Source organism: Astatotilapia calliptera, chromosome 9 (genome assembly GCF_964374335.1).
Source record: "Astatotilapia calliptera chromosome 9, fAstCal68.1, whole genome shotgun sequence".
Classification (NCBI taxonomy): Eukaryota; Metazoa; Chordata; class Actinopteri; order Cichliformes; family Cichlidae; genus Astatotilapia; species Astatotilapia calliptera.
Genome location: NC_137430.1, coordinates 23,148,672 through 23,164,296, shown reverse-complemented (window position 1 = coordinate 23,164,296; position 15,625 = coordinate 23,148,672). Strand labels below are relative to the sequence as shown.

The 15,625-nt window shown below is 44.6% G+C and overlaps 1 protein-coding gene across 5 annotated transcripts in view; it reads right to left on the bottom strand.

Annotated features, from left to right (window-relative positions):
* The window catches only part of smarcd3b (SWI/SNF related BAF chromatin remodeling complex subunit D3b), a 58,866-nt gene that overhangs the window by 29,869 nt on the left and 13,372 nt on the right, over positions 1 to 15,625 (bottom strand). For 2 of the 5 annotated variants that reach the window (XM_026179900.2, XM_026179901.2), the window contains exon 1: positions 6,896 to 7,114. The exons of 1 other annotated variant lie outside the window; for it this stretch is intronic. In XM_026179900.2, coding sequence (XP_026035685.1) covers positions 6,896 to 6,973 — 78 coding nt within the window. In that variant the 5' untranslated portion in view covers positions 6,974 to 7,114. Of the gene's footprint in view, positions 1 to 6,895; positions 7,115 to 15,625 lie in introns of those variants that run through there. 2 more of the 5 variants (XM_026179903.2, XM_026179905.2) reach the window with 1 other exon arrangement.

Genomic DNA, 15,625 nt, shown 5'->3' with positions numbered 1-15,625 from the left:
CTACATTTGGTAACATAGCGGGTAAATGTTGGAGGAGGAGGACAGCTGAAGGATACAGCTCGAGGGGGGGTTCATGACCTCACGCATGCTCGCATTTTTCTTAAGTTTGTCATCTCTACATGTAGATTACAGCGCGTTCGCACTTGCGCAGGTCTGAGGTGATCTTTAGACCGTTCACAAACACAAACAAAGAGCAGAGAGCGGAGGTAGTAAGCAGCAGGGAGGTTTAATAACTCCGCGCTGACTGTGGATTTTTATTTCCTGACGTATTGTGTGCCCTTTGAAATGGTGATCGAGCAGAGATCCTGTGATAAGAACGACCGAGCAGACGCTGCTGTCACTCCGGCCACTGAGGGGGGGAGGGGATGGGGGTCAGAGCAACTGAGAAGGGTCTGGGGATAAAACAACATATGGCGGAGGCCTCCTGCTCAAAAGCTGTTAAGAGAGAGGTCCTTCTCCCACTTCCTAGCTAAGCTGGAAAACAACACCCAGACAGGCAGACAGAGCTGCTGCTGCTGCTGCTGCTGCTACAACTCCGTCTGGAGAATGTGAGCCATCCAGATAACAGATACACAAAACCATCGCTGGATAATGTACACACACACTCACAATGAGCTGCGCTCTATAATCTGACCTGCTGAACTGACTCCAGCACTCTGCCCGGAGCTCTGCCAGCCAGCCAGCCAGCAATCGAATCTGCCATGTGGATGGATATCTGAGAAGTGTGTTGGCATCTCTGGGAAGGCTGGAGGGATTTGAAGAGGCCAAACTTATCCCACACCGTACTAAACATATGAATCTGTGGGTTGTTACATGCACAGTCCCTGAAAGGCTTCGATTGGAGCTCTGAAACCTGCTAGAATCTGAGGATGAGGCTGCTTCCTTAAGACTTGCTTTAGAACAAATTCCCCATCTTTCATGTTATGTGCTGCTATATGTTTTGAAGCGCTTACAGAGCGTGCTTTTATTTTAATGTCGTTCGTGTTTACAAAAGGTGATTAAAGGTGAATAAAGCTGCAGGAACTGATTAATCGATTGGCGGATAATTCATTCTCCGGCATAGCTGATTAACAGCTTGAGTCATTTTTATTAACTGTGCTTTAATTTCAGCATCTAGCATGTTGTCACCTTGCGGACACATTTTTTTTTATCCAACTGATGAATATTTTTCTGAATTTCTCTTAGCTTAGTTTCGTCTGCAACAAACCCAAAAGCATGGACAGAAAAACCTCAAGTCTAACCCTAAAATGACCATTTTTACGTTATTGCTTGCAAATGTACTCAAACGAGTATGTGACTGGATTTATCAAACCCTTTCCGAGCCGAATTAAAGAGCATTTGCAGGTTCCTGTTTTATTTAGTTTAGCGGCGTGGAGGGCAGTGAGAGCGGCTGTCGTTCAGATTGTCATTAGTTTGAAGATTTCAGATCAGCTGCTAAAACTCTGCTTACAGTCTGGTGTTTACACGAAGCGACACACTTGATCACATTTGTCCTCCTCGCCGACTATCTCATCTCCGTCGTGTGTTTGATTCGCTCCCCGCGGGAGGGTTATCAGTCATCTCGTCTGTGCTGTAGTTACTGTAAGTACTTTAATACTTTCAGAGGGCCCCGGCAGATGGAGGGCAGGCGCAGGACGAGTAAGAAGTTAAATCGTTCTCACTGAGCGGTTCTTTGATTTTGGTGTTTATGTGGAGCATTGTTATTGCGTTTGGGCTTTTTAAGCAATTATTTTTAACCTTCAAGACGTCACTCAAACAGCAGCAAGACATTTATATGTGCTGTTGTGACATTTTTCTATTTTAAAAACGTTTCCCACCATGATTTTCTTTTTAAATTAGCCCGTTGGGGTGGCGAGTATTTATTGAATTTATCCACTTATAATCACCGCATTCTAATGTTTTGCATTTCATTTTGACAATTTTACGTAAAAAAAAAAAATATATATATTTTGAATGTTTCTGCAAAAAATAGCTCAACTATAACATATTTTTTTAAATTCTTGCCATTTTTCACTCTTTCTTTGACAGAGCGGTGCAGAGAGGAGGCAGGTAAGCAGGTAGTGAGCAGGTGTGGAACGACATGCATGGTCTGGGTTCGAACCCTGGTGCAACAAATATAGATGTGTAAACCCTCTGAGGTCATTTAAGATGACTCAAACCCTAAATATCCATGTAAAATACTGACCACAACAAAGAGCCAGGAGCCAGGAGGGAAAGAAAGTCACAGCATTTTACTAGTTTTTGTTGTTGCACCGCATATAAGCACACATTAATCTTACTATAACGGCAGTACTAAATGCATTTTTATACGTACACCATCTCCTCTTTACCGGGCGAGCAAACATCGTCGCACACACGATTATTAACATCAAATCCGAACTCTTTTCCTTTTTGTGTTCACATGTCACCTTCAACATGTCGCCCACAGAGATTCACTGAAGTGTAAACCGATTCAATTTGATTTACACAGCACCAAATCACAACAGCAGTCGCCTCCAGGTGCTTTATTTTGCAAGGTTAGGACCTATAGAGATAACCCCAACAATCACACAAGCCCCTATGAGCAAGCACTTGGTGATGGCGGGGAGGAAAAACTCCTTTTTTACAGGAAGAAACCTCAGGCAGAACCAGACTCGACCACGGGCAGGGGGAACTGTCTACCACGGCCGGGTGGAGGTGAGGGGAGGGAGACAGGACAAAAGACACGCATCAGGATTTTTATTCCTGCCTGTTTTTTGGACCGTGTCGGGTCTCCAGCTGTCCGTGTCTGCAACTGAGTATAATCCAAGCTTCAGACCTCAGAGACTTAAAAGCGGACATCTGAGCAAATGTGTTAACAGATACTTCTGTATTGTATCATCTCTGATTGATTCCTGAAACACAATCTTCAGGACATTATTTTGGTTACATAAAGCAGGATTACACTTCAGGGGCAGGCTAATTTGTCAGATTTTGAATTAGCTGGATTAGCCAAGATAGACTAACTCTGGAGTGTAGTGGTCAAGTCAAAGAGCCTCGGTTTGAAGGCCATCTGGTGTAAAAAATAAATAAATATTAATTACACATGCTTCTATCAGTTAAGACCTACTAGCTGATTATTTTATCCATCAACAGTTTTCAGTTGTCAGGAGAAAAGCTAACCGGGACGTTTTATTTGGTTTCTCACCCGTTAACAGTGAAACAGGATGCTCGACCTCTCGTAGCCTAAAGAGTCGGCTCACCAAAAACTGCACCGAAAGACGCTCTCGTTCACTTTTAGAGGTTTTCCAACCATGCAAATGGCTTTATGTGCTGACATTTTGCAGATATTAATAACCACCCATTGAAAAGATCTTTTCAGGCTGCGCGCTGAAAACCATTAAACTTCCTGATAGAGAGAAATTTCAGTGAAAATCAAGGTCTGCAGATTTTTACTTGGGTTACCTGGACATTGTGTTTGGAAAGTCAAGTAGTTGTTGAATTAGATTTTTTAAAATGTTTTTATTTTGCTTTTCAATACCGTGGCACCACAGAGGAAATGACTTTCACCTCTGCCGCATCACAGCGTGGAGGCACGCCGATATCTCACACCCCAAACAGCCTAACCCGAACCCCACTCGTCTTCCACTCGAGGTAACTGAGCTTAAACATTTTATTTGTGTAAATTTCTATGAAGGGAACAATGAAGGCAACCCAGCTGTGAGAGAAACTGAAGTTTACATTCGCTCTCAGTTACACAAACACGCTGTGAATCCACCGACGCCCGAGCCTACACTGTGTCATATTATGTTTTGGGTTTATCGGGGTTTTCCCACAGAGAGGGCTCGAAGGCTTCCTCGCCGACTTTCACGAGCAACAGAAGTCGCACAGCAGAAGGGAGGTGAGGGAGACAATGAGAGGAGAGGAGGAAGGGACTTCAGCCCACCCATCAGTCCTCGAACCGAAGCTCGGCCAAAGCCTGCTGCTGCTGCTGCGACCTTCAGGAACCGCAGCTATGACTGCATCCACAGTATTTATGTGTGTGTCTGTGTTTTTTGCATGTAAATCCATCTGCGCACGTGTGTCTTTGCTTTATTCGACCATGAAAGGAAAGGGAACGTCACCGCTCGCCACAAGCTCACAAACTGTGCCGAATCATCTCCCCCTCCTCATCCACCCCCCCAATCCGGTAGTGTAAATATTTCTCCATTCTGCAGTACACACGTCGAGGAACCTGCCACAAGTATTACAACAAGACTTTTCCATCTCATAATGTGGGGGAAGAGAAAGAGCAGAGGAGAGGAGAGGTATGGGAGGCGGGGGAAAAAGCAGAGGGAAATATTTGGCTTGGAGCAGCCAGAGCCTCATCAAGGTTAATTGGTCTGTTGAGAGGACACACTCATCTGGCTCATCAATCACCTGGTCCATTGTTTCCTAAAGTCGGTCTCCGGGCGCAGGGCTTCGGCTCCGCAGCCCCTCTAATGACCGCTCCTGTCAAAAAGACAATACCTCATCTTGTTTCGTGTATAAATCTCGCCATGTCGCTAAGCCTGACACCGGCCCTGATTAAAATGGAGTCAGGTCTAAAACCCAGGACTTAAAAGGGTTTCACAAACATGCTTTATCGAGTCATTTTGACCTTCCCGGTGTACTTGAGGCTTTGGAAGAGGTGAGAGTCAGTTCAGCTGGATGATGATGCAGATATTTAGGACGATGGCACCCCAGCTCGTCTTTAAGGAGCATATAAACACTTCTGATCAACTTTGCCTACAGACATGACGAACAGTCCAGCTTCCCACCACACGTGCCTGCGTCTGTGGACAAGCACTCATTGGTGTGACACGAGTTTCGAGTCTGCTTGTGGTCCACGAACAGACCCTAACTGAACACACACTTAAAAAGTCCCTATTTACTCAAATCCCCAAACATGAAGACAAATATTGTCTGGAAAGCCTCAAAATGTTTCTCAGCGCACTCACGTTGTCATCCAAACATTCATTTTAAAGCTTTTCTCGAGTAAAAGACTCAAATATCTAAATACTTTTAAATCACAGACAACCGGCCCATTTACTACAAATCACCAGAGGCCTCCAGGTAACACTAGACCCACGTGAAGGGCACACAGGGTGCTCCACAGTGAAGAGTTTAAAGGAAGGAGTGGCGCCAATGCAGAGTTCGTCCAGCAGCAGCACATGCAGCAGAGTAGCATCACAGTGACCCAGTCACCTCTTTTCCACATGCATGCACCTCAAGCAATCCTGGGTCCTCACTCATGCTCTAGTTATCAAGTATTAAACTGTACAGCTATTAAAAGTCAAGCATCATTTCATCACAAAGTCTTGTCACCTTCTTAAAAAGCTGTGCCCCGTTTCAGAATCTGAGTAAAGGTGAAGCTTAATTCATCTTTTTCAGGAAGTTAAAACCACAACGCAGCTCCAGAGTTAGACACTCTGCAAACTATGGGTTGTGACGTCCTGAGAGGAATGTAAGAGATGGCGAGATGATTAAAAATGATTCTTTTTCTCTCTTTGCTGTCATTTTTATTTTTGTGTATGTCACAGCTACAGTTTGGCTGCATGTTTGTAGCTAATCTTTCGCCTCGTTTCCGGTCGTCTTCTGTTGACCGTATGAGAAAAAATGACAAAAGCTGATACTATTAGGCGGACAGCACAATTGTAACATGGTTTGATGATTTACTGATTTTAATCACCACAACATGAGTCGAATTCATAAGAAAACGATGCCTCGCGCTTTGGGAAGTCATGGTCGGTCGTTTTCCTGTGAAATTCTGCACCGATACAAATTTTTTCTTGGTTCATTCATTTTTATTGTTGCTATTTTTTCTCTTATGGGTCAGTAAACCACAGAAATCTTTTGTTTGGAAGTCTTTGAGCGCTTCACTGCGCTATTTCTGAACACTTCAGCGCAGGGTGGATGCGGCACAACGAGATAAAGGTCAGATAATGCTATCTGTAAAAGCCACCTTATTCCCCTAAAAGGCCGATATCAACAGATACATCAGTGTTAGCTGCTTAACTGGAACAAGAATTGATGACAGGTAGATTTAAAAGGTCGAGTCACTGGCACAAACTGTATCCACACTCGAATCAAAGTTCTAACTACAAAGTGACGCTTACAGATTTGTTTTTTCACCGCTCTCAACCCTCGAAATGCATTCGTCTCCTCACCAAAACAAACCACTACTGAAGCAGACTTTGTGTGCTGCGTGTGGTTAATGGCAATAGTTGCTTAACCTCTAAACCATGAGCAACACTTCACTTGACATTTCATGCTAGCTTTTGCATGAATGGGCTGATTGTACCCCCGCATCATTTCCGGCATGGCCGCCTGCCTCGGCTCCGTCTACGATACTACATCGGTTTGTCTCGTGACCTCACAGGTTCAAATTGTTTCACGCCGCCTGGAAGGCTGCTCCGGCTTCGCTGTTTTGAGCGGACTCGTCATTTCCCCCCCTTTTTCTGTCTGTTACTCCCAGGGAAGCATGCTCAGTGAGCGCCTCTGTTAGCCAAAGGGGGAGCTGGCTGCTTTTCGCTTCTACTGCTGCTGCTGAGCTTCTATTTCTTTTCTCTCGCTCCCTCTCCTTTTTTTTATTTATTTATTTTTTATTAGGGGGGTAAGAAACCCTCTTCTCCACATCCTCCTCCTGCTACAGCCCCATCCATCCATCCACGCTGCTCCACTTCTCGCTCTCTCAAGCCATCTCCTCACAGGCTGGGATCCAGGGGGCTGGAAATAACCTTCACATGGCCAGCTTTACCCAGCTATCTCTCACACACAGACCGCCGCTGCTGCTGCTGCTGCACCGACTCATACACACACACAGACACACACATATACACACACACACACACACACACACACACATGCATGCCAGAGCCCAGCTCCCTTCACGGGAATGACGGACAGCGCCACTCACCACTCCATGGACCAGGAACTCAAACAGTTTGCTCTTGGTGGCTTTCCTGGCTCCCCCCGCCGTCTCCTCCATAGCCATTTGCTCAGTCCCCTCCGTTCACCCTGCTATGTCTCCCCTCTCCTTCTTTTGTCTTTCCCTCTCCCTTCACCCAGCCTCCTGTTCCCCTCCCCTGCTCCACTTTCCTTCTCTTTGTGCTCTCCTTTTCAGCACTGCCTGTCCCTGACTCTCCTTCTCTCTCTCTCTCTCTCTCTCACTGCCTCGCTAGCTCTCTCTCTCTCTCCCTCTTCCCTCCCTCTCCCTCTATTTTGAATGTGCAGCAGCCCTGCCAGCCTCTCACTGTGTCTAGCTCACTTTTTAGTTGAGCTGCCTTTCAGGAGCCCAGCGTCGCTTGGAGGTGGAGGGGAGGGGGGAGAGAGAGAGAGAAAGAGAGAGAGAGAGAGAAGCTGTGTGGGGGTCTGGCAGGGGGGTTTCAGCCAGCCCACTCTGCCGCTCCCCCGCACAGCTGTTGCATTCCAATGGTAGATAAGGGCATGCGGCGTGGCCAGGCTGCCGTTTGGGGGGTGGGGGGTAAACTCAGTTAGCCATTTCTCTGCTGCAGCACCCCCCCCGTCCTCCCCTCCGGTGACCAACCGAGAGGCCACGGTCAGCACACGCAGAGCTCCGACTCTGGGCTCATTCTCAAAAAAGGACATTGGGCTCTTAAAGGGGCCACGCTTGCATATCATTACCACATGTGCGCACTGCCATATATGACGTGCTGGTGATGAATATAGGAGTAGGTCGATGCCATTTCCTGAACTCAAAGCAAGACCACTCAAGACACACTTGAGTATTTCTGAGCGAGCCAACGGGCTCTGGAGCCACTTCACAAAAGGGGAAAAAGGCCACGTCAAGATCACCTTCATTTCCTGCCTCCCTCTGCCGGCCCTCGTCAGGGTGCATTCACAGGTTACAAGTGTTTCCTTCAACTCGCCTCATTAGCGTTTACCTTTTACCCAGTGGTGTAGCCAGAGGCTACGCTTAGGCTGTAACAAACAAAACAAGGCCGGCCTGCACAGCAAGGTGACTGTGTCTCCCCGCACGTGTAATAAGGTTGTGCTGTGATTTCTTCCAGGTCGCTTTCTGAAGCTTCCTCAGCAAAAAAATGCAGGGGAAGGCGACAACGCATTCGTCCACTGAAGGTCACAGAGAGAAAGAGTAACACACAGACGGCTGCTTTGATTTCAACATGACATGCTGACACACACACACACATTAAAACGCCACACAGGTCATTACTCTGACGCAAACCACGCCACGCTGAAGATTATGAGTCTTTCAAGTCAGCTTCAGCTCCCCCCCCCTCATTCTCACACTCCCCTTCACCCGGCCGTCAGATCAGAGGAGTGAAATATTCATGAGGTTATCTGACTGACAAAGGGGGCAAAGTGGGGCATGTTCAAAAAGGCGGCTTGGCTTTGTGACAAAGGACGGCAAACTGTCACCCTCCTTTTCCTCTGTTCTGCTGAAAAGAGCTGAACGGCATGTAAGCAGCCAATTAGCACGCAACGTGCCGGTTAATCATCACCGTAAAGCGACGAGCTCGTTCTTTAAAAAAGGAGCAAAAACTCTTTGGTTAATGCGGGAGCTCAGAGGTCGTGACCTTCTCGAGGATGCGCCATGCCTCAGGACCCAGGCATGTTTTAGTCATCTGCATTAGCTCTTATGTGACTTAAAGCCACCGTTACTGAGGGTTAGTTAAGCAGCAGCAATCCATTAAAGAAATAAAAATAAATTCAAACACATACCCCTCGAACTTTCTCAAGTCTCTGATTACTGGGTTATTGACAGATAAATGTTGGCCCTCGCATCGGCCGCTGACAGCTTGGTGGTGACACCTGCTGCTGAGATGAGTGTACTGCCGCAGCCATTATTTCTGTCTGGGAAGGTTTAGAGGAGCGAAAACCTTCCTTGAATTATATATTTTTTCCTTTTAAAGAAGCATCAATCGACTTGCATTCTTGCATCCCGTCAGATTAACCTTTAATCACCTGTGTGGACTTTAAATATAATAATCGCACTGGCGTACGAGGTGTACGTCTCAATTTCCTGCAAGGTCAAAAGCTCAAACCCGCTTATCCGTGCAGATCCAGGGATTGTGCCAATCTCCCGTTTCTCCAGCAACAACACGTGGGCGTTGAACGATAACAAAGAGATCTAGCAGCTCGGGCGATGCGAAAGGAAGCCTCGAGCGCAGGAGTACCCCCTGCTGGCCCCCCATCAGCTCCCTCACCAAAGCCAGTCAGTCTCACCAAATGGTAATGTCCCAGTGTGTAGCGGGGGTGGGGGGGGATTACAGGGGGTAAGGGAGCCACAGTAGTGCAATTAATGCCCAACAGGGGGAGCAAACAAGCAGGCAGGGAGGAGCTGGCTGTTTGAATGGGAAGGAGGGCTCCATATTGAGGGTCTGGCTGCACTGAGGATAAAAACCCAATGATGGCAATCAAGGGACATTAGGGAGAGCAAAATAACTTTTCTGATAATCTGTAATGTCTGGAGCCAGCTTCCAAAAGAGGATTTCATTCCCAAAGCATCTCTTCAGAGGTTTTAATCATTCTTCACTTCCTCATTCGGCCACACGAGGGCATCAAAGAGCTCACCGTATAGACAGTGCAACAGAAAGCAACAACAATGGCCTGTTTCTGCTCCTGCAAAGCCAACTGCACCCCTGTGCTGCAGTACGTTCTCCTCAAAGACGGCCTGGGAGAAGAAAAATATTAGAAAATTATCTCGGTGTATAAAACAGGATGCGTTTAACCCTGCAACCCGTTTAACCCTGTATATATCTTTCTACGTAGCACTCTTAATTCTTATCCCTACTTTTATTTTTTCATGTCTATTTAAGTGCTATTTATGACACTATGTTTGCACTGAAGCACCGCAGCAATTTCCTAATGTTGTAAACCTGCTCAACATTTGGCAATAAACCCCCTTTCTGATTCTGATTCTGATTCTGCAAGCTTTTACAAAACTTTCCAAGTTGTTCGATTTACCCATCTTTCTCTTTATAAACTCTTTAAACTCTCATCAGTAAGTGTGAGCGCCTCTTTAAAAGCTAAGGTTGTGGCAGCTTGTTAGTCTGGTGCATTCAGGTGTGTTAATAAAATGACACAATCTTCCCAGCAAATTCACCCATATGTCAAACTGCGCAATACTCAGAGTAAGTGCAAAAACAGCACAATTAGAAAACTTCCAAGAGAGTCAAATGTGAGGCCATCTCTGCCACAGCTAAAGCCCAAATTTGATCATACAACAGGACAGTGATCCCAAGCACAGCAGCAAATCTACAGTCAGAAAAGAATCAAGGTGCTGCAACGACCCAGTCAAAGCCCAGACCTCAACCTGATTGAAAAGTGCCGACGGGACCTGAAGAGAGCGGAACATAAATGAATGTCCCCAAACTCAATAAACAATGAGGGTTTTAAAGAAGAGTGGCCCAGAAAAACTTTAATAGGTCTGTGAAACCTTCCTTTGTGACATGACTGTACAGCATCTTAGTGATGATAAAAAAAAAAAAAAAGGGTTGTCATTAGTGTATTGATGGAATTTCCAGCTTTATAAATGTATTTTTTGACTCTACTAGAGCAGTTTCCATGATTCAGAATTAAAAGAGTTATCTTATAGCCCTGAGCCTGGTTCTGCTAGAGGTGTCTTCCTGTTAAAAGGGAGTTTTTCCTTCCCACTGTTGCCAAAGTGCTTGTTCATAAGGGGTCGTCTGATTGTTGGGGTTTCTCTGTCTTTAACTTACAGAAAAAGTGCCTTGAGGCGACTCTTGTTGTGATTCAAATGCTATAGACGAAAACTGAACTGAATTGAATACTGGGTCTTGATTAAGGCCCCCAGTTTGTCCTCTATATAAAAACAAGCTTCTTTAGCTCCTCCCCCTCTTTAAGCCAAATGCCTTCTGATTAGCTGACCCTTGCAAACAGCAAGTGGGCGGGGCTTCTTCTCTTACAGTCACAGCATGTTAGGAATATCCACTCTAGCTGACATCACGCAGATCAAAGAGCAGAAAAAAATGTCTTAAATGGAGCGTTCAGAGCCATGTTTTTGTTATTATGTTTTCACCCGTTCAAAAGAAAAATCTAAAACTATCTATAGTCAAAAATTCAGGTATTAACATAAAATTCTGTCTTGCTAATTCTGACGTCTGAGAACGATTTAATTTTCACAAGTATATTTACAGTGGTGGAAACAAGCTTTCTTAAGGAGCGGCCTATCACTTCCTCACACCCTGACCTCAGTATGTCATGCAGGATAAGCTTATTATAGGCATCCATCACCATTAGAGTAGATGAAAACTACAACAGGTCACCTTTAGTAAGAGAAAAATAATAAAATACTGAAACATTGGCTTTTTCTCGCTACACCGACGGCTAAAACGTGTAGCATGTGACGCCACCTTTTCTCAACTCAGTCTCACCCACTTTAAACCAATGAGACGAGAGAATACAGAAAAGAAACACAGAGAGAAGGATCTCCCTGAACTATATCTGAACTAACATGGCTTATAGTTTTATGTAAATACAGGACAGCATCGCTCAGAGTGATTCAGGAAACCGTGTCAGGGCTTTTAAGGCTCTCAGTGTGAAAAGGCTGGCAGCTGTGGGTGCTTATGATCAAGGCTACAAAAGTTTGAACGCAGAACAAGTGGATTAGATATGAATGTAGTCACATTTTTCTTTCTTTGTCTTTCGTGAAGTTCATAACGGGTAAGAAAAGCTTGCCGAAGCTACATATACTTGATTTCTTTGCGCTTTTTAACCAATGATGTGAAGCAAAAGGCAGAGAGAAAGAAATACAGAAAAGAAAAGGGGCGATTTTGCTGCTATGTGCAGAAAAAGCAAAGAGTGAAATTGGCACCGCCACTGAGGTATAACGCACAGCTCCCAGTGGCAAGGTTTACATACCAGAAGCCACGAACCTGCCCTCGTCAACATTATTGCCACAGACAGATGGGGCGCACTAGGGGGAATATGGACCGGGCACGAAGAAAAGTCTCACTCCCTCCCACCACTGGGCCCCTCTCCTCTCTTTCTTCAGTTTAATAGCTGCAGACAAAACCCAGCTCAAGCCGCTTAAAGGCCAGAGCTCTCGGAAAGCCACTCAACAGTCATCAGCCGCCATCAAAGGGACTGTACAAAAGCTCGCAGCGCTGCACCTTCGCTGAAGGGGGGATTAGAGAGAAGGGAAGTACGTTTTGGTACCGAGTCCTTGCAGCTCGGCATATGTAATGAACAGGAACCTGCAGAGAAAGAGAGAAAAGTCTCCCATGACGGCTGAAAATAATGGAGCATCTGCTGATATTTTTGTGATCAAAGTAGATCGGCACAATACACTGTGAGGTAAAAAAACGTCGGCACAAAGCAGCAGCGTTCCCATGGATATTTTTTGCCACTAAGGCATGTTAAGCACCGAACCTTAGAAGCCGCAGATAAGAAGTTTAGGGTCGACCTTGGCTTTCGGGGGTTGTTTGGGACAAAGCATCTTTATCCAGACAGCGTTTATGCTTCGGCTGCTGAAGAGACGCCGTGGGAGCAGATGGGAAGAGGACGCAACAGTAATGAGCCAAGTTGCCCCGCAAGCGACAAGCTCCACACTGGGACGAGCCTGCGGCGTTACCTGCCTCGGGGTATTTCCTGTTTGCTGTAGCCATGACAACGGGATAATCTGCCTTGTGTTCAGAGCTAACAGCCAATCCGGTGAAAGAGACTTCGCTGACTTCAAAAGTGGAGCAGCAGCTGGTGAAGCGCGAGAGGAACCATTTCAGATCTTAAGCTGTGAAACTGAAAAGAAAGCCGAGTTTTAGAGAGAGAGGGAAGACTTCGGCTCGTGTTAGTCAGCGGCGAGGTCAGCACGATCAGCTCTGACACAAGCATACAGTGAAAAACAGCCGCTCAGTATGAATAAACCTCGCCAGCTCCCATATAAAATTCTACAGGATGAAAAATAAAGCTGGCAGGATAATTCCCCCCCTACTCCAAACTCTCCCTCTCTCACTGCTCCCCTTCCTCTTCTTTCCTTCTCTGCATCCAAGCTAAGTGTTAGCCCTGATCTTTCAACACCACTCCGCCCGTGCCGGACGGGACACGGAGACGACAGAACGAGGGCAGGATCGTTACGTGCAGGGCAGAGTTAAAAATCATGGATGAAGAGCAGAGCCACATCTTTAAAACTGGACGCACTCCTTCAGTGGTAGTTTGTACCTCCAATATGCAGAAATACAGCTCGAATTTCTAAGCCAGCTTCAATAAAAAGTATTATCTAATGTGAATACAGTGCAAAAAAAAGTATGATTTGTGAAAAGGCAATTGCCTGCTAAACCCTAATAACCGGTTGTTCCACCCTTGGCAGTGAGAACTGCAGTCAAGCATTTGTGATAACTGTTAATGAGTCTTTCACATCGCTGTGGAGGAATTTAGTTCCACTTGTCTTTGCAGTACTGTTTTAATTCAGCCACATTAGAAGCTTTTCCAGCACGAGCAGCCCGTTTAAAGTCGTGCCAAAGCATCTAAGTCAGATTTAAGGCTGTACTTTGACCAGGCCACTCCAAAACCTTCAGTTTGTTTTGTTTGTTGAGCGATCAGAGGTGGACTTACTGGGGTGCTTTGAGTGCTCTTGAGCTTCGAGGCACAAACTGATGTTCAGATATTCTCCTTCAGGACTTCGGGCAGAGATACGAACTCATGGTTCCCTTAATATTGACAGCTCTTCCAGTAATTGAAGGAATTTTGATAGGCTGGCCACCTTTGGAAAGGTTTCTTGCTGTTCCAAATTACTCCATTTGTGTTTAATGGTTCTCACTGTGGTTCACTGGATGGTTTACATCCAGACTAATAGCTGCTTCACTTTGTCAGACAGGTTATATTTAAGTGATTTTTTGATTCAGCTGTGCCGGCAGTAATCAGGCCTGATAAACTGAAATCAGCCTTCCAAACAACTTGATCGTTCACAGTTAATCTATGATTTAATAATTACCTGTTCACATAGGTCCAGGTAGGGCTGCATAGCTTTTTTCCATTCATAAATTCAATCATCATTTGGAAACTGCATTGTGCTCAGGTAATCTTTGTCTAATATTAAAATTTCTTTGATGATCTAAAACATGTAAGCGTGACAAATATGCAAAAAACCAAGTCAAGTCCTGAACCAAATCAGGAAGCAGAAAATGCTTTTTTCATAGAACTGTATCTCTGAAAAACCAACACATTTGTTTAAACCTTAAAGCTGTTCTTAGGTCATTTCCAAGGCCTGAAAATAATTCAAACTTTAATCATAACCTAAGCTTTTAGTAATTATTTTTTTCATAGTTGAATGATAATAAAAAAGTTCAAGGAAATTCTCTTTTTCCCTACAGACAGTGAGTAGATATGTTTAATAATCACAATCTCAGTAATAACCAAAGTAAAAAACTGATAAATCTATTTAATATTTCGGTTCAGCTTGTATAAACTGAAGCAGAATATTGAAAATAAATAGAATAATAAGAATAATAGAATAAGAAATCAAAATGAAATACATTATAATCAGTTATTTTCACTCGGACGGTTAGGAGTTTGTGGTAAGTGACCTTCTGGGTTTTAAAAGATTGACAGGTTTTTATTTTTAGAAGTAAAAAAATCAATGTTTAGCTCTGTGACTCGAGTGCAGTGGTGACACACGAGACGACGCACACTGGAGTTGATGTGCTGTACGGTTACATAAAAAGCAGCTAACACAGTTGTGTTACTTTGGGCCTTGTCATCCATAGAAACAGCTCCTCGGAGGTCAGGTGATTTACTGTTGTGGTGTGAGTGAAGATGAAGTCTGGGTCATATTTTACAAAAACTTGCACGTTCCTCTCGGAGGATTAAATCAGTGTTTTGGTGCCTTCAAATCCACATGGCTTACTGTGGCTCATGTCACTGTGACAGTTTCCAGGTGATGCAGGATAATCAAAATACGCCTTAAGAAAAACACAAGTTCAACACAGCCAGGCTTTCTTTGTGTTAGATGGCTAACAGTAGGACAGTATGACGGTGGTTAGCAACGTTCTCTGTTAAGCCAGGCTCTCTGTTTTTTGGGTGCTCGCATAAAAATGGAGCATTTCAGGCATTATCCATATCTTTCTGCCCCACAAAATGATCCCCGTGAGTGCCACCCCCTCCATTTAGAGGTCCTATCAGATGATGACGATAAAATGGTGAATATAACAGCATAAAACATGTAAAAGTTAAAAGCAAAACTGTTGCAAATAAGACATTAATGCTGCAGAAAATAATCTATCTGGCCATTTAGCCTACAGAACAATTAATATTTTAAATCTGAGTTAATTATTTTAAGGCTGCGTGCGCTCCCAACGCTGCTGTTTGTTTCTAACATGATGGCTGCACGTTAAAGCTTTGAAACTTTAAACTGGATACATTTAAACATTAAAGCTTACAGTTCCATAGCCTGATAGAGAAGACGGGGATATGATATGTTAGTTTGTCAGCAGATCAAAGGGAAATTATTTTATTGACTGAACAGTAGGGCTGCACGATTTTGCATAAAATGAGAATCACGATTTTTTTGGCTTAGAATTGAGATCACGATTCTCTCACGATTTTCTTTTCCAGTATAAATATTTATTGCACTTATTAACTGCACATCAACTTCGTAACAGTTGAGACTGAACATAAAAACAATAAATAAACATAAAAACAACAAATG